The sequence below is a fragment of the Bos taurus genome, chromosome 13, assembly GCF_002263795.3.
Source record: "Bos taurus isolate L1 Dominette 01449 registration number 42190680 breed Hereford chromosome 13, ARS-UCD2.0, whole genome shotgun sequence".
NCBI lineage: Eukaryota > Metazoa > Chordata > Mammalia > Artiodactyla > Bovidae > Bos > Bos taurus.
Genome location: NC_037340.1, coordinates 16137542 through 16156022, shown reverse-complemented (window position 1 = coordinate 16156022; position 18481 = coordinate 16137542). Strand labels below are relative to the sequence as shown.

Sequence of the window (18481 nt, the reverse complement as noted above, 5' to 3'; positions counted from 1 at the left end):
AGCTTCAATTTGAAAAAGGGAAAAAAACACGTAGAATAACACACAGTTGTCTGCAGAACAGTATCCAAGTATATCAGCAAGGCTGAATAGGCAACTTCAAGTTGGTGGCTAACAAAATGACTGGTGCTTTGAAAGGGTTACTTCATCTCTAAGGGAACTGTTCACTCTTAATACAAAGTGAATATTTCACTCCACTGGGGGATCTGGACCAGCCTGGGTAGAATTTGGAAAGCAGTTGAATGATTTGGATACTGAAAGAATGACACGTGAGTCATCACCAGACAGATGAACCTGGGCTCCAGACGTGGTTGTTTCTGTGGGAAGTCAGAGTATATAACAGAACAGCACGTTCTCTGGCTTTCCCAGGCACAAATATCAACGAAGCCCTGCTGCGGGCCATCTTTATTTTGAATGAAGCCAATAACTTGGGAATGTTGGACCCCAACTCTGTCTCGCTGATCATCTTGGTGTCTGACGGGGATCCAACAGTAGGTAAGCACCCCTTCCATTTTTAGTGATACATATTTTTCCGGTTGTTTCTTGGGAACGTGATTGGCTTAAAATGGGAACTTGAATGGCCTTTGCATGAGTGTCTAAACCAGCTTGGGCTTCCCAAGTGGCACAGTGGTACAGAGTCCGCCTGTGAATTCAGGAGATGCAAGAGACACAAGTTCAATCCCTGGGTCCGGAAGATCCCCTGGACCAGGAAATGGCAAACCCACTCTGCTATTCTTGCCTGGGAAATCCCATGGACAGAGGAGGCTGGCAGGCTACAGTCTGGGGTGTTGCAAAGAGTTGGACGAAACTTAGCAACTGAGCATACATGCAGCACTAAACCAGTTTAAACCCATGCTTCCTAAAGGAAGAGTTCGTTTGACCCTGAAACACTCACCCCACTTACAACAGCCTCTAGATGTTTGGGAGGGGGATGCTGAATGCCTCAGCCTCACCTCCACAATCCGGGGAAACTTGCATTTGAATTTGAGTCTGTGCTATGCGGATTGCTCATACATACTAGTGCAGGGTCTTATCTCCTCAATGTAACTATGCTGAAGCTTAAGTGCATTTATAATTTGGACGAATTTTGCAGAACCGCCTTCCATGGATGTTCCCAAAACTTTGTGCCATTGCCTCCTCACTCCTTTCCTTCCTGTCCACATCAACTTTAGGTGAACTGAAATTGTCAAAAATCCAGAAGAATGTGAAGCAGAACATACGAGACAACATCTCCTTGTTCAGTTTGGGGATAGGATTTGATGTGGACTATGACTTTTTGAAGAGACTCTCCAATGACAACCGTGGGATCGCACAAAGGATTTACGGAAACCAGGACACTTCTGTCCAACTCAAGGTGACTTTGTTTTCTGTGCCTTTTTTGGTCATTGTTCACTCGAAATCATTCAGCTAGCAATATCTGATGCCTAAAAGAAGATGGCTGAATTCAAGTAAAAATTGTCATTATTTCAGCTATGTTAGTGCTCAGTCCCTTTCTCATGCACCCCACCCCCACTTGTATATCTGCAGTAACAGTGAGATGAGAGGCAGTGGTTGATGGGTACAAAGGTCCCTAGTCCCTGAACAGGTCTTGGGAAGCACCATCAAAGTTTCTTGAATCTCTCCAGTCCCACTGCTTGTCACGGGAACTGTTCTTCCTTGAAAGTACATTGGCATTGGGACTTCCCTGGTAGTCCATGGCTTAAGACTCTGTGCTTTCAATGAAAGGGATGCAAGTTCAATCCCTAGTTGGGGAACTAACTTACATGCCAAGAAAAATTTTTTTTAAAAAAAGGAAAAGTATATTGGCATTTTGGAAATCAACTTTTTCTAATGCAACACAAAGCAAACTGTAGCCTGTTTGTTTCCTTAAATACAAAGGATATGTATGCATCACTTGTTTATTTTGACTAAATGGACCAAGAAAAGATTAAGGAGAAGAAGAATATATTTTACCCTACCCTCTGTTGGTACCAAGTACCATGTATCAATAGGAGGTACTGTATATAAACCTGGGAACAGGTAAGAGACAGGTTCTAATTTAGGGATATCCACCCAGAGGACTTATTATGAGTGTCCATGAGCTTTTCATGCTCGTCATAACAGAAAGAAAAAGTTCTGGGCTCTTGAACTCTTGTAATCTTCTTCACAAGCCCTGTTTGTCTCTATTTCGGTTCATGTAATAACTATGAGAATTTTCCATAGCTTTCCACAGAGATCTTGGAAGAATACTAAGCACTTGAAGAACCTCAGAGAAAAATGCCTCAGATTTGTAATGCGATGTGAAAATAATGATTTCTCTGTTGTTTCTTTTTTTTTTTTAATGAATTGTAGAAATTCTACAACCAGGTCTCAACTCCCTTGCTCCGAAATGTTCAGTTTAACTATCCCCAACCGTCAGTCACAGACGTCACTCAGAACAGCTTCCATAACTATTTTGGAGGCTCAGAAATCGTGGTGGCTGGAAAAGTGGACCCTGAGAAATTGGGGCAGTTACAGAGCATTATCACTGCAACTTCGGTACTTTTACTTTAATTCTAAAAATATGAATTGTTTCCTGGGTACACCTTGTATATTAACAGGCTGATAGCAGAATTCCGAGAACCACTTAGGTAGAATAAAAGCAAAAAGTGAAAGGGAAGTTCCTGAGAACAGCTGTGCCATCTTCCCAACTATGGTGTAAATCCTTACCTTTTTCTTCTGAAACCCAAGCCCAGACCCCAGAGGTTGGCACTGACTTCCTCTTGTGTGTTCTTTTGGATTATTTTGCATCCCCCTGCAAGTTACCTGCTACCCTAACTCACTCACAGGAGGTCCTTTAGAAAATGTGAACTGCTTAACTACAATTCCACTCCCCTGGTGTCCTTCCATCATCCAGGCCAATGCAGAGTTAGTCTTGGAAACCCTGGCCGAGATGGATGGCTTGGAGGATTTTCTATCCAAGGACAAGCATGCAGACCCTGATTTCACCAAGAAATTGTGGGCCTATCTGACCATCAACCAACTTCTAGCTGAACGGTAAGAAGACCATATGCCACAGGGATTTGCAAAAGGTTTGCTGAGGTTACTTGATGTCACAGACAAAAAGAGTTTGGAACCAAGAAAGGCAGCAAATTATTTCAGGGTTTGGAGTATTCATTTCCACTGCTTTCAAGCACTTTGGGGGCTTCCCAGATGGGAAGAACTAGTGGTAAAGAACTCACGTGTAAATGCAGGAGACATAAGAGACGTGGGTTTGATCTCTGGGTTGGCAACCCACTCCAGTATTTTTGCCTGGAGAATCCCATAGATAGAGGAGCCTGGCAGGCTACAGTCCACAGGGTCACAAAGAGTCGGACACGACTAAAGTAACTTGGCATGCATGCATGCGAGCACTTTTAACTAAAGCTGGGTTCACTCTTTTTTTCTTGATGGATAACAAGCATACAGTGAAGCGTGTGATGTGCATTCATTTTAAATGTACAGTCTAATGAATTTTAACTACGTCACCCATGTCATCAGTACTGGATCCAGCTCCAGAGCACTTCTTTCATCTCTGAAGTCTTCTTCATTCTTCTTCACACTCAACACCTACCTCTGGCCTTGAGTAGAAATCACTCTTCTGACATCTGTTACTGTTAGTTGTCTATGACAAAATTTCTTATAATGATACAAACTGTATTCTTTTGTTTCTGGCTTTTTGCACTCCATATGATGTCTGTGAGGTTCATCCATCTCATTGCAGTGGGGACCATGAATTCATTTGCATTCACTCCTGAAAATAGTTAATGTCCAAAGAGAAATTTAAGGTTATGCAATTCTGATATTGACTGAGGGCTTCCTATAGATACTGTTTCATCTCTGGCTTCTCAGCTAACTGGTGTTTAAATGCTCCAATACAAAAGCTATGTTTCTAGAGCAATGTATGGTTCTTTGACCACCATCAGGATTATGGGGTAGGGTTGGGGCTGGTCTTTGGAGAGGAACGTGACTGCTCCTCAGTCCCCTCCACCTATTTGATCAGATTCTTGGGAAGGGGGAGCAGACTGGTCTGAATGGAGTTGGGAAAATGAAATATAGTTGTATAACCATACTCAGAAAATCCTTGATATCAGTAAGATTATAAAACAGACACAAGATTGTAAGCTGTGGCTTTAGAGTGAGTGAGCAATGGCTCCTCCCCTTTACAAAGGCAACTGGGTAATTTAAAGGTATATAGCAAATTGGTGCTGAAGTTAAATATTGATTTTTTAAAGAACAATCCCTTAAACGAATCAGTGGTTGTCAGCACATGGGGAGCAGGAAGGTTGCATGGGGGTTGGGAGGGTTAGGACACTGAAACTACTCTGCTTGACACTGTAATGATGGATACCTGTCGTTATACATTTGTCCAAGCCCACAGAAAGTACAGCACAAGCATGAACCCTAATGTCAGCTCAGCAGTGGACTTTGGGCAATGACGATGTGTAGATGTAGATGTATCGATCTGACACAGCTACCACTTCTAATGGGAGATGCTGAGAAGGGGGAGGCTGTCGGGTGGGGGACGGGCAGGGAGTAAATATAAAATCTCTACGTTCTGCTCAGTTTCACTGTGAGTATAAAACTGCTCTGAAAAATAGTCTGTTTGGATGTGTGGTTACCAAGGGGGGTTGGGGGGTGGGGACAGAGGAGGAGTTTGGGAGGTGGGGGCTAGCAGATGCAACCTGTTCCATATAGAATGGATAAACAACAAGGTCCGACTGTATGGCGCAGAAAACTATATTCAGGATCCTACAATAAACCATCATGGAAAAGAATATTTTAAAAAAGAATGTATACATATATATATGTATATTTGTATGTATCACTGAATCACTTTGCTGTACAGCAGAAACTAACTCAACATTATAAAGCAATCATACGCCAGTTGAAAAGTACATTTAAAAAAAGAATAAAAGTAAATAATTTCCACAAAACTCAAAAAAGAAAAAAGAATGACTGTCATACGGACAAGTCTTGTTAATTAAAAAAAATACATATATTTTTGTTGTAATTGCTAATTTAATGAGGAATACTCATAAAAATAAATTTGAGATCCATCAAAAAAAGAAAATAACAATGTAAATCACTGTACTTCACTAAAAAAAATAATAATCATAATCTGTTTAAAAAGTTCCAAGAGGGAGGCTCAAAAGGTAGGGGATATATATATATATATATATATGATATATATATCATATATATATAATATATATATATATGATATATATATCATATATATATAATGATATATATATGATATATATATCATTATGACTGATTCTCATTGCTGTATTCAGTAACAACGCAGCATAGTAAAGCAATTTTTCACCAATTAAAAAATAAAAGAAGAAATTTTAAAAAATTCCTTAAGGGTACATAGCTAGGTAAAATACCAGGCTTCATGAAGCCAGCTCGTTCTGTTTTCTCTTGTGGCCCCCCGAGTCCTGGTTGACCCCAAAAGTGACAGAGTTCGGTCTTGTGATGCTGTCCAATGTCTCTGTTTCCTGAACACAGGAGCCTGGCTCCTACAGCTGCCATGAAAAGGAAAATTACAAAGACGATCCTGCAGATGTCTCTGGATCACCACATAGTGACCCCCCTCACGGCGATGGTGATTGAGAACGAGGCCGGGGACGAACGCATGCTGGCAGACTCCCCTCCGCAGGACCATTCCTGCTGTTCAGGCGAGTCTCCCTACCTGGACAAGAAGTATTCCGGTCGGTTTTCCTATCCTGCAGCAAGGTCCTCCATCCCCTCCTCTCTCTTCCCAGTCCTGTGTCCCCAGCTGACCTTCCTGCCAATTGACTTCGGCGACAGTTTCTCGCTGCCGTCTTCAAACATGTTTGCTCACTTGTCTTCCAAAGGAATTCTGAAAATCTGTGTATTCCCCTCACACATTGTTTAAATCAACATTAAAAAATTCTCACCTTCTTTAAATAGTGACAACAAATTTCATTCATGATGACACATGGAGCTGAAAGAGAACTCAGGAATAAAAATAATTCTAGAAAAACCTAGCTGAGAATCGCTGGTGTTGGCCTGCATAAACCCAATTCTTAAAATTATAAGCAGCTTCTATGGAAAAGTAAACCCAGAAACTAATGGATAAGTGTTCTCCACGCAGGCGCCCTTTATCACGGCAGCAAAGTGAGCCCAAATTCAGTCCCATCTTGGGTCAACCCTTCACCAGCGCCAGTGCTCCCAATGCCTGCTGTCGGCGCTCAGGTGCTTGAGTCAACCCCTCCTCCACATGTGATGAGAGGTAAGAGGATGAACCCTCTGGGATGGAAGAGATGCACCTCTTGTGTGGGGAGAGCCAACGGGTATCCGTGGAAAGGGCATTCTCTTTGGAGATTGTTCACGACACTCACGTGAATGTGCATTACTTAATAGTCTTTACTTCACTTCCTTTATTGTGAAAACAGGCATCATGATTCTATACATGACTGGGTTGTTGGTGAAATGTGAAACCATCTGTAAAGAGCTAGCATGTAATAGCCACTCAATAAACAGGTGTTATTATCAAAGACGAGAAGCTATCCATCTTAGGATCAAAAATACTTGAGTGTTATTTCCTGTAGAAGTGCACTATTGTTACTGTTGAGTGGCTAAACCATGTCCCACTGTTCGCAGCCCCATGGAGTATAACCCGCCAGGCCCCTCTGTCTATGGGATTTCCCAGGCAAGAATATTGGAGGGGGTTGCTATTTCCTTCTCCAGGGGATCTTCCTGACTGTGAGATGGAACCTGCATCTCCTGCCTCTCCTCCATCGGCAGGCACATTCTTTACCACTGAGCCACCTGTTCAGTTCAGTTCAGTTGCTCAGGTGTGTCTGACTCTTTGCCACCCCATGAATCGCAGCATGCCAGGCCTCCGTGTCCATCACCAACTCCCGGAGTTTACCCAAACTCATGTCCATTGAGTCGGTGATGCCATCCAACCATCTCATCCTCTGTCGTCCCCTTCTCCTCCTGCCTTCAATCTTTCCCAGCATCAGAGTCTTTTCAAATGAGTCAGCTCTTCGCATCAGGTGGCCAAAGTATTGGAGTTTCAGCTTCAACATCAGTCCTTCCAGTGAATATTCAGGACTGATCTCCTTTAGGGTTGACTGGCTTGATCTTGCAGTCCAAGGGACTTGCAAGAGTCTTCTCCAATACCAAGTTCAAAAGCATCAATTCTTCGGTGCTCAGCTTTCCTTATAGTCCAACTCTCACATCCATACATGACTACTGGAAGCCACCTGAGGAGCCTGTAAAACTGCATTATCATCACATTATTTGCAGGACTATTTGTTAATTTGCTTGCTCGATTTTAAGTGTATTTGAAAATCCTAGTTTTGCCCAGTGTTTAAAAATCTAGAGCTAGGGACCTTGCTTCTGTGTTTCAATGATGCCCTCTTGCACCCAGCTCCTACACAAAATCAATTAACCAAGTGTTTACTGATGACAGAGCATGGGCCTGATGGTGTGAGGAGTGCAGAACAGGGCAAGACTCTGTCTGTGCTCTACTTGAGTTGACCCTGCACATCTTGCTCCCACACATACTTGAAGGAGCACATCAGGATGGCTGGGAGAATCAGTTTGTAATCAGTGTGGCTTTAAGTCATAGCTGTGCCACTGACTAACTCTGTCACGTGACCTCAGGCAAGTCACTTGTCCTCTGCAGGACCACAGTGAGACTTAGTTAATATTTGCAGAGAGCTTTGTGACAGTATCTGGAAAACAGTGGTCTTTCACTGGACGGTACCCTGCTCTTTCGATTTTATTCTGGAGAACACAACCACCGCTGCTGCTAAGTCACTTCAGTCGTGTCCGACTCTGTGCGGCCCCATATTTGGCAGCCCACCAGGCTCCCCCATCCCTGGGATTCTCCAGGCAAGAATACTGGAGTGGGTTGCCATTGCCTTCTCCGAACACAACCACTGCAGCTCCTAATTCAGACCTTCCTCTTCAGTCCCTTCAGTTCTGAGGCTCAAAGCCTGACAGTGCGAAATTACTCCTCTCCACTAGGTCACCAGATACTGTGGCTTCTACCAGATGTCTCTTGAATTTCTCCCCCCACCCCTCCCCAAACCAATTCACCATGCTAGTTCCTGCATTTAACATTTCTTGCTTGAAAGACTGCTGTCTTAGCTAGTAAATGATCTTCCTGTGTGTACTTTCTGATACTTAATTCATACTGAGACCAGTAATTGTAATATTGGGTCGGCCAAAAAGTTCGTTTGGGTTTTCCTGTAATATCGTACAAAAAACCTGAATGAACGTTTTGGCCAACCCACTTAAATGGGGTCAAATCATATTACATTTATTCTCCAAAAGCTTTAAAAGCTCCCCAACAGAATAAAGGTCTGTTCTGTAGCGTGGCGGTTCATGGTCTCTATGACCTACATTCTTGGTCTTATCAAAAACCCATTCTCCAGGTACCTTGAGTTCCTATCCAAACAAATCATCAACTTCTCTCCTGCCATACCTTTCTCCATTCTGTCCACTCAAGGATAAAATCTCTCTCTCTCTCTTGTGTCTTTTACCTACCGGTCTTCCCCTACCTTCAAGACTTAGTTCAAAAGCCAACTCTTTCAATTGTTTTCTCTTTTTGGCCACACCATGGTATGCAGGATCTTAGTACCCCCGCCCCCTGCCACCAACCAGGGATCAAACCCACGCCCCCTGTGGGTGAAGTGCAGACTCTCAACCACTCACCCACCAGGGAAGTCTCTGCCCACCCTTTCATAAGGTCCTTCTCCACTTGCCTGAGTGGAATTGATCATCCTTTCATCTTCATTCCCAGAGCGTTGTGCTTGGGTCATTTTTCTATCATTTACTTTATTCCATCTCATATGCATGCTTGGTTCTGCCTTCATGAAAGAAAAAATGATATTCGTTAAAGGAAAGAGATTATTCATGACATCTGTGAAAGCACGGTAAGGAAGATTTTATTCAAGGGGATGTAGGTACCACTACATTGGGGTATTGCAGTGGGGTAAGGAGATTGGATTCAGTCTGAACACACCGTGGGAAAGTGGGCATTTATAGACAAAAACAGGCTGGGGTCAGTGGATGGAAGATTACTAAGAGGAAGCATCAGTGGGAAAGGGGAGGTCTGGTTAAACTGACCTACAGGGCCTCCCTGATAGCTCAGTTGGTAAAGAATCCGCCTGCAATGCAGAAAATGCTGGTTCAATTTCCTGGGTCAGGAAGATCCGTTGGAGAAGGGATAGGCTACCCACTCCAGTATTCTTGGGCTCCCCTTGTGGCTCAGCTGGTAAAGAATCTGCCTGCAATGTGGGAGACCTGGGTTCGACCCCTGGGTTGGGAAGATCCCCTGGAGAAGGGAAAGGCTACCCACTCCAGTATTCTGGCCTAGAGAATTCCATGGACTGTATAGTCCACAGGGTTGCAAAGGGTCAGACACGACTGAGTGACTTTCACTTCACTTCAGCAGGATTCTTGCTGAAGGTAGGCCAAGTGATCAGACCCCACCTAGTGGGGGATGGAGGAGGGGAGGAACCTGATGAAGATAAAAAGGTGATCAGATTTGGAGGGTGGAGGATTCTAGCTAAACCTCCTTAGTAGGATTTTTGCTAAAACTGGACAATGCAGAGATGAACACAGAGGTCCAGAATCTGAGGTTGAACTTGAAGAGTTCAGGGAAACCTGAGTTTATTCAAAGAGAGAATCTTTGTCACGCCATTAAATTGTTCCTTTCTTGAAGGTAGGGACCACGACTTTTATAGCTACACCAAACATTGCCTAACTCAAAGCTTTGCACATAATTTGGTTTTTTCTCACTAAATATTTGTTGAGTGGTTAAACAAACAAACAAAAAAGATCAGCCAAAATAATGGTGTCTGGTAACAAAGGAGTACTTTCTTGGGAATAGCTTGATCCTTGATTGCTCTTGGAATTGATCAATACTAATTTGTATGCTGACAGGTAATGTCTTTTTTATTTTTATGCACTGTGTGCTGCTGCTGCTAAGTTGCTTCAGTCGTGTCCGACTCTGTGCGACCCCAGAGACGGCAGCCCACCAGGCTCCCCCGTCCCTGGGATTCTCCAGGCAAGAACACTGGAGTGGGTTGCCATTTCCTTCTCCAATGCATGAAAGTGAAAAGTGGAAGTGAAGTCGCTCAGTCCTGTCTGACTCTTAGCGACCCCATGGACTGCAGCCTACCAGGCTCCTCCGTCCATGGGATTTTCCAGGCAAGAGTACTGGAGTGGGGTGCCATTGCCTTCTCCGTATGCACTGTGTATAACTATTTAAAAATACAGGTACTTTATCTATATAAACATTCACTGTATACACACATATGTTGCTCTTCAGTTGCTAAGTCATGTCCAACTCTTTGTGGCCCCACGGACTATAGCCTGCCAGGCTCCTCTGTCCATCGCTATCTCCTGGAGTTTGCTTAAATTCATGTCTGTTGATTCGGTGATGCTATCTAACCATCTCATCCTCTGCCACCTCCTTCTCCTATGCATATATATGTAGTATATATATAGTATATGTGTGTGTGCGTTTCTTATGTCTTTTTTTAATATTTTATTTATTATTTATTTATTTGGTTGTACAGGGTCTCAGTTGCAGCATGTGGAATCTAGTTTCCTGACCAAGGATAGAACCCGGGTCCCCTGCATTGGGAGGGCAGAGTCTTAGTCACTGGATCACCAGGAAAGTCCCCCTTATGTCTTTCTTATTCATTTTTCTCTCTAGCCAAGCACATATGGTGTGGCTACAGAATGAGTATCCACTCTGTACATAACCTAAAACCTGATGGCAGCTCCATGAGGAGGGGACAGTGCTTGGACCCTGAGTCCCTGGTGCCTGGAAGAGTACCTGGCATATAATAGGAGCCCAAAACACATTTGTTCTTGTGAGATGTTTGGCAATAAAATACTGTTCAAAATAATCTTTTCTATGATTTTGCTTAGTTTCATTTTCTTTGTATATTTTCCAGTTGAAAATGACCCACACTTCATCATCTACCTGCCAAAAAGCCAAAAGAATATTTGTTTCAATATTGACTCAGAACCTGGAAAAATCCTCAACCTTGTTTCTGATCCAGAATTAGGTAAGATTAAGATATACTATATTTGAATTAGACTACTAGGTCATAGTCATTCTGCCCTATTGTTTTTATCTGGATTTCTTTCTTTCCCACCTTAATAAAAATGTTTTATATATTATATATAGGACTTCCTAGGTGGTGCAGTGGTAAAGAACCCACCTGCCAATGCAAGAGACTCGGGTTTGATTCCTGGGTCAGGGAGATCCCCTAGAGGAGGAAATGGCAACCCACTCCAGTATTCTTGCCTGGAAAATTCCACGGACAGAGGATCCTGGAGTGCTATAGTCCATAGGGTTGCAGAGAGTTGGACATGACTGAGTACAGCACAGCATATTTTTCAAGCTCTGATAGTAAGAAATTAAATATATTCTTGTTTGAACTATTATAGATACAATACGCTGAGTATAAACTAGCAGAACTTGTGATATAATTCATTTAAACCATAAAAAAATTATAAAATGAAAATTACAAAGGAAAAAATGGTGTGTAAATCCTGAAGCAAAATAAAACAATAATTTCCCATGTTGTCACGTTTTCTAAGTTTGAGTTATTGTGCCCACATTGGCCAAAAAAAAAAAGAAATAGCACATGGGACAGAAAAAAACTCGTGTCTTCTCCTGCAGGGATTTTGGTCAACGGACAGCTCGTCGGTGCCAAGAAGCCCAAGAATAAAAAACTCAGCACCTATTTTGGGAAACTGGGATTTTATTTCCAACGTGAAGATGTGAAGGTAGAAATCAGCACGGAGACCATCTCCCTGAGTAGGGGCTCCCGAACATCCGTCTTGTCCTGGTCTGACACGGCCCACGTGCTTAATCAGAGGCAAGTACTGTAACATCCGGATTCAGATGTGACCTCGACCCATGATCCCATCAACAAACCCAGACGTCCATGACACAGAGAACTCAAAATCATCATTTTAAATGTGAGGAAGTCGAGGTTCAGAAAAAATTGTGTTCCTTCCTTCCCCTGCTCCTGGCAGTAGAGTCTGTGTGCTTTGGTCACGGAGTGCTTTATAGCCTAGCACCTGGCGCACAGTAAGGACTCCATAAGGACGTGTTGGACAAGTGAATGAAGCCATCAGCTGAAAGCCAGTCAGCCGTGTCAGAGCGTGCTCAGAAACACAGGGCTGTTGTCTTAGAGTAATATCTTCCCATGAGTATCTGTTCATTGTTGATACAGAAACGGTATACACTGACAGAATTCCAGTGCTAGGAGATACATCAACATTCTGTGATGAAAACGTTTTAAGGCTCTTAGAAAACTGGGGTGGGGATGGGGGGTTGTACTGGGCAGAGTGAAGTCATGTTAGGAGTGGGAGGGGAATGATTTGATAAATGAGTCAGTTCTAGGGACTTCACACTCCCAGTGCAGGGGGTGTTGAGTTCGATCCCTGGTCGGGGAACTAGAGGCTACATGCGGCAACTGAGAGATTCCACATACCACAACGGAGATCTCAGATCCTGCAAGCTGTAACTAAGACCCAGTGCAGCCAAATATTAGTGTTTAAAAAATAAATAAATAAATTTCTAGAAACATTCATTCCTTTTTTAAAATCTGTGAGTGAAGTGAAAGTCGTTCAGTTGTGTCTGACTCTTTGCTACCGCATGGACTGTAGCCTACCAGGGTCCTCTGTCCATGGAATTCCCCAGGCAAGAATACTGGAGTGGGTGAACATTTCCTTTTCCAGGGGATCTTCCCGACCCAGGATGGAACCAGGGATTGTAGGATAATTGTTTTACAATGTTGTGTCATTAATTCCTTTCTGCCTTCCCACTAGGGTGCTTGTCTCTGTGAAGAAAGAGAAAACTGTGACTGTCACCCTGGATAAAGAGATGTTCTTCTCTGTTTTACTTCATCGCGTTTGGAAGAAGCACCCGATCAATGTCGACTTTTTGGGGATCTACATCCCCCCCACAAACAAGTTTTCTCCTAATGTGCACGGGCTGATAGGTAAAGTGTCCCTGGACCGTCTGGCTGGCGTGGGACTGACCATCCTAGGTCTTAAGCAACTTTGCCTCAAGGTTAGAACGTTTGGGTAGAATGTGGAAAAGTGACAGGTGTGGAGTGGAGGCTTCAGGGGGACCCACACTCACACCTGGGTCTTAATTTCTGAAGGTGCCTGAGTGACACAGAAAGAGTTCAGTGTCACTGACAGAGTGTAATGTTTGTCACTGTTCAGTTTCCATAGAAACACAAAGTGCATCTTGCCATGCAGGGCCATGGGGAGAAAGCCAGATTTGGGTCAGGAACCAGAAGCAGAAACAAGGTCTGGGCTAGGACCTTTACTCTGTGGCAGAGACAAGACAGAGCAGCTGGTGTGGGGTTGGTTGGCTTGGTAATTGCAGCAGGCGTTAAGCTATAGGACGTCTTTCCGTGCGTGGTACCTTGTCCAGGAATGATTCCTCTGGGTCTCAGGCCAGAGAGAAGAGGTCTGGCTCGGTTCATTTGAAGATTCCAGCCGGGCTCCTGACTTCTTTGTTATCTTTCACAGTTGGTTTTCCCAGGGAGGGGTAGATGTAGTGTTTAAGATATCAAACATCATAAGATAAACACATAAAACACATGATTCCTCTAACAAAGCAGTGTAGGGCGACTCAGTCATGCTACAGCCAGGACAGTTTCCTGCTCCAGACAAGGTTTTCCCAGGGCTGGGCTTTCATCACCAACTGGGCAGATAAAGAGAACAGATTAAATTTTATGCTGAAGATTTTTTTCTCACTGAAGAGAAGTGAACTGGCTTAGGAAGTCTGTGATAATGAACAGGGTGTCCAGGTAAACCTTCCCTACTTTGTAAAGAACTATGGCAACTTAAGCGTATAGTAGCATCGCTACTTTGGCCACCTGATGCGAGCTGACTCATTGGAAAAGATCCTGATGCCGGGAAGGCCTGAGGGCAAGAGGAGAAGGAGAGCGTTAGAGGAGGAGATGGTTGGATGGCATCACCGGCTCCATGGACACGAGCAAACTCCAGGAGATAGTGAGGGACAGGGAGGCCTGGCGTGCTGCAGTCCACAGGGTCGCAGAGTCGGACATGACTGAGTGACTGAACAACAAATAGCATCACGAACCAACTTTGTTTTTTCAGTTTGACCAGTGCTCTCAGGTGCTGACCTTCAGGACATTCACATTTACTTAGGGTCCAGTTGATCAGCCTCATTGTCTAATGACAGCAAGGTGAGCAGCATGGGTCTGCCCTCAGGAAGGACCCACCCCTTTCCATCTGAATCTTTTTCCTCTCAACACATCTTTCTATCCCAGAAAGTCTGAGACTGACCCAAATGCAGCTCGGATCACGTGACCAGCTTGCCCTTTTTGTCGCCCCTTGAGTTGCATGTAAATAAACATCTAGACCTTGTCTCATAGGCCAGTTCATGAATGAGCCAAAGATTCACGTCTTCAATGAGCGACCGGGAAAGGACCCTGAGAAGCCAGAGGCAAGCATGGAGGTGAAGGGACAAAAGCTGGTTGTCACCAGGTAGGTCTCAGATGCGTAAGACGGGATCAGAAGGGGCTTCTGTGAGGATTGGACTCATAGGGCAAAATGGAAGAGGTAAACACACTAGTTGTGTTTATGTGAAATTCAAATTTAACTGGCATCCTGTTTTTATTTATCCCTTTTTTTGGCCATGCCCCACAGCACGTAGGGTCTTAGTTCCCTCACCAGGATGGAAACTGCGCCCCCTGCATGAGGGCACGAGGGAAGTCCCTGACATCCTGGGTTCTTATTTGCTAAATCTGGCAGCTTCTTCCTTGCTTTGAGCTAATCTGGAGACTATACCAGCCCTAACTGACCTTGAGAACACAGCCGCCAGCCAGTTCTCACTGCTCCCTTGCCCTCTGTGTACCCCATGACCACAAAGAAGACTGGCCCTGAATCCTTGGGCCTCCCCTCTGCCAAGGTAGAAGGTGCAAAATGAGAAAAAAAGAAAGTGAATTTGCACTCCTTACGTTCCTGGGACTGTATCGGTCAATCTCTATACAGGTTATTTGAATTTCTAAGGACACACTGCTTATTCTCTTTCTAAACCAAGTCCCAGACTCTGTTATTTTGTACAACTTGGGGAATGGGGATGGGAGGGTGTTAGCAGATACAGTGCTACGTGTGCACTCAGGTGTGCCCGACTCTTTGTGACCCCACAGACGTAGCCAGCCAGGCTCCTCTGTCCACGGAATTTTCCAGGCAGGGATACTGGAGTGGTTGCCATTTCCCTGGGATCTTTCCGACCCAGGGATGGAACCTGAGTCTCCAGTATCTCCTGCATTGGCAGGTGGGTTCTTTACCACCAAGCCAATAGGGAAGCCCAGAGATGGTGCTAGAAGGGGGCAGAAAACAGAGAGGGAGAGCGTGTCTCTTTTCTGGATGTGCAGGCTGGCCCCGCCCTGGTCTGTTTCCTAACCACGCTCACGCTGTCTTGCAGGGGCCTGCAGAAGGACTACCGGACGGACAGAGTGTTTGGAACGGATGTTCCCTGTTGGTTTGTGCACAACAGCGGGAAAGGCTTCATTGACGGGCATTACAAGGATTACTTTGTGCCTCAGCTCTATAGCTTCCTCAGACGGCCTTAAAAGTTTATAGCTGGGGAAATTCTCGGTCAAAAAATAAAGTTTTTTTTTTTTTTCCTGCCACCTTTGTAGTCATTCTTTGTAATCAAAACCTACCAGACATCAAGGTGGTTGATAAAACCTATTAACACAGCTGAAGAAAATAACTTTGCCAAGAAGTTTTAGGATGTTGCTGTTTGCAGATGTGAAGTTGTGTTAATTGAGGCACAGAGGAAAGCTGCTTTGGTGAGTCAAGCCACCATCTGGACAGTCCTGGGTTCGGCATTTACTGGGAGGACGTCACTATGGTTGAGTGTCAGGGCCTCGGCTTTACAACTGAATATATTTTTAGGTGGTCAGTTCCACAGGAAGTTCAATTATGAGGTTATCTGGTGAACTCTGAACAAGAAGTCACTCACCTTAATTGTCTTGTAGTTATATATACATAAATCTGTCACCCAACCTTGCTAAGATACCTATGATGGTCCATCGGCTTAATCAAAATTCCCTCCTTGGTACTGGCCTCAGAGACCCTTTTTAGTCCAGGAAGACATACAGTCAGGGTTCTGCTGAGAAAGAGAACTGGTGGGATGGCTGTATCATATATACAGATATACACACACTATACACACACATATATACAGTTGGCCCTTCAACAATGTGGGGCTTGGGGCTGCCAAAATCCCACAGTCAAAAACCTACAAACTTTTATCTCTGTCTCAAAAACAAAGGAATTGACATCCGATGACTCACCCAAGGGCAGGAGATGGAAACAGTCTGGAATGAACTAGGGCTCAAACACTAGTTCTTTTGATTCCATGTAGTGTGATCTCTAATCTGACACAAACTTCTCCCACACTTAGTTCATTTAAAGATCTGTAAATTGAAAATGTAAGTACTATATTTGGTTTTTAAAAAATCCATGCCGTTCATACCCATGTTGCTCAAGGCTCAACTTAAAGAGCTCTGTTATTAGGAATTGGCTCATGTGATTATGGAGGCTGGTCCAAGTCTGATCTATAGTTATTCTGTACTTTCCTTTGCTTATAATCTTCCTTTAAATCTATTCTGAAAATGGGTATGTGTTCAAAGACCAAAGTGATAAAATTGCACTTTAGAAAAAAATTTAAATCTGCATTTTTATGAAGCTTTCTCTGCATAATTTGACAAAAACCAGTTTTCATTTTAGAAAGCAGACAAAGCTACCTTTTTGGAGATACTCAACCAGTATTTGAGAAAGCAGGTGATTATCTTTGGACATAATTGCAAAATATGAAATGTATGTGATTATTTCTATAACCTAAAGATAACCTCAGTGCTGACGAGGTAAAACAGCATTGCCTTTTAGTTCCATTCATCTATAAAAACTGGTCACCTATGATTTTTAAAAAAAATCTACTACATCTTTTCCATTCCATTTCAAAAGTATGAATCTTAAAATGCTAATATTCAACACAAACTTCAAAAGTGGGTTCTTATCATGGCTACTTTGTAAAACATTTTTGCTCTAAAACCACTACTTTAGCTACATAAGGTTACTTCTAGTCCTAGTATTTTACATGTGCTCAGTAGTTTTACAAATAATTATGAAAATCTTGGGGTATAAATTTACATGCAGTGTATTTAGCAACACAGTCCTAGCAAAAGAAACTAGATTTAAAATTGAACCCATGTTATTAAAAACTTAAAAGTTATCAAAACTTCTATTAATAGCTGGTATTTTAAAATTGCCTATAGTCTTATTAATACTATTCATGTGACCCTCTTGAGACTAAAAAAATGCCTTCTCTATATAATTAATTTTGAATTATAATCATCAGTTTTGAATTTCAAATGAAGAAACCAAATAAATGAGAATTGTTGGAAAGAAAGGAACTATGCCACTGCCTCTTGACTAGTCTCTGAAAGTATACTGTGCTCAGCGATGAAGAGAAACAACTTGGTAATTATCTGTTTGTTTATTCGCTGAAGTACCTTGGAACCCATTGGCAACTGGTCAATATTTAATTTTGTATGTGGCTTGGTGGTAAAGAATCTTCCTGCCAATGCAGGTGATCCAGAAGATGCAGGTTTGATCCCTAGGTCAGGAAGATCCCCTGGAGGAGAGCATGGCAGCCCGCTCCAGAATTCTTGCCTGGGAAATCCCATGGACAGAGGAGCCTGACGGGCTACAGCCTATGGGGTCACAGAAGAGTCGGACACAACTTAGCAACTAAACCACCACCACAACAGAGCTAGGGTATGACAGGGCTCTGTGTGTGCATGCCAAGTTGCTTGTCATGTCCACCTCCTTGTGACCTCACGAACTGCAGCCCACCAGGCTCGTCTGTCCATGAGATTTCCCAGGCAAGAATACTGGAGTGGGTTGCCATGCTTTCCTCCAGGGGATCTTCCCAACCCAGGGATTGAACCTGTGTCTCCTGCATCGGCAGGCAGGTTCTTTACCACTGGTGCCACCTGAGAAGCCCAATACAGGGCTAGTATTTGTCAGATTTATTCATCTTTCAGACAAAGGTAGCCTGTCTTCAATGCTTTTCCTAAGTATCAACCTAGTTACCATTAAGCCAACTAGATACCTATGTCTTATTGTCAGAACTGAAACCCTTTGAGAAAAAGTGGACACTGGGTTCAGATCATACCTGTCGTAAGTTTGGGTTGTTCAATTACTGAAAATTAAACAAGGTTTCTTAGAGTTGGAATATTGATAATCCAAAAAACAACTTTTTAAAGGGGGGGAGGGGAATTAAAGTGTCTCAGTGTGTAGTAAAAATGAACAATGAATCAGTAAGTTATTTTACTACCTAAGGGTATGAGGTCTTATGCAAATCCTTCTATTTCCTTTAAAGGATCACTTAATACCATAAGAGGCATCT

At 43.3% G+C, this 18481-nt stretch overlaps 1 protein-coding gene across 1 annotated transcript in view; it reads left to right on the top strand.

The window, feature by feature from the left end:
* Positions 1-15692, top strand: part of ITIH2 (inter-alpha-trypsin inhibitor heavy chain 2) — a 32256-nt gene extending 16564 nt beyond the window's left edge. Inside the window, 11 exon segments of the mRNA NM_001098016.2 lie at positions 367-492; positions 1170-1351; positions 2329-2514; positions 2873-3012; positions 5512-5681; positions 6122-6259; positions 10953-11066; positions 11687-11885; positions 12844-13016; positions 14430-14541; positions 15485-15692. Coding sequence (NP_001091485.1) covers positions 367-492; positions 1170-1351; positions 2329-2514; positions 2873-3012; positions 5512-5681; positions 6122-6259; positions 10953-11066; positions 11687-11885; positions 12844-13016; positions 14430-14541; positions 15485-15632 — 1688 coding nt within the window. The 3' untranslated portion in view covers positions 15633-15692.
* The last annotated feature ends 2789 nt before the right edge of the window (positions 15693-18481 follow it).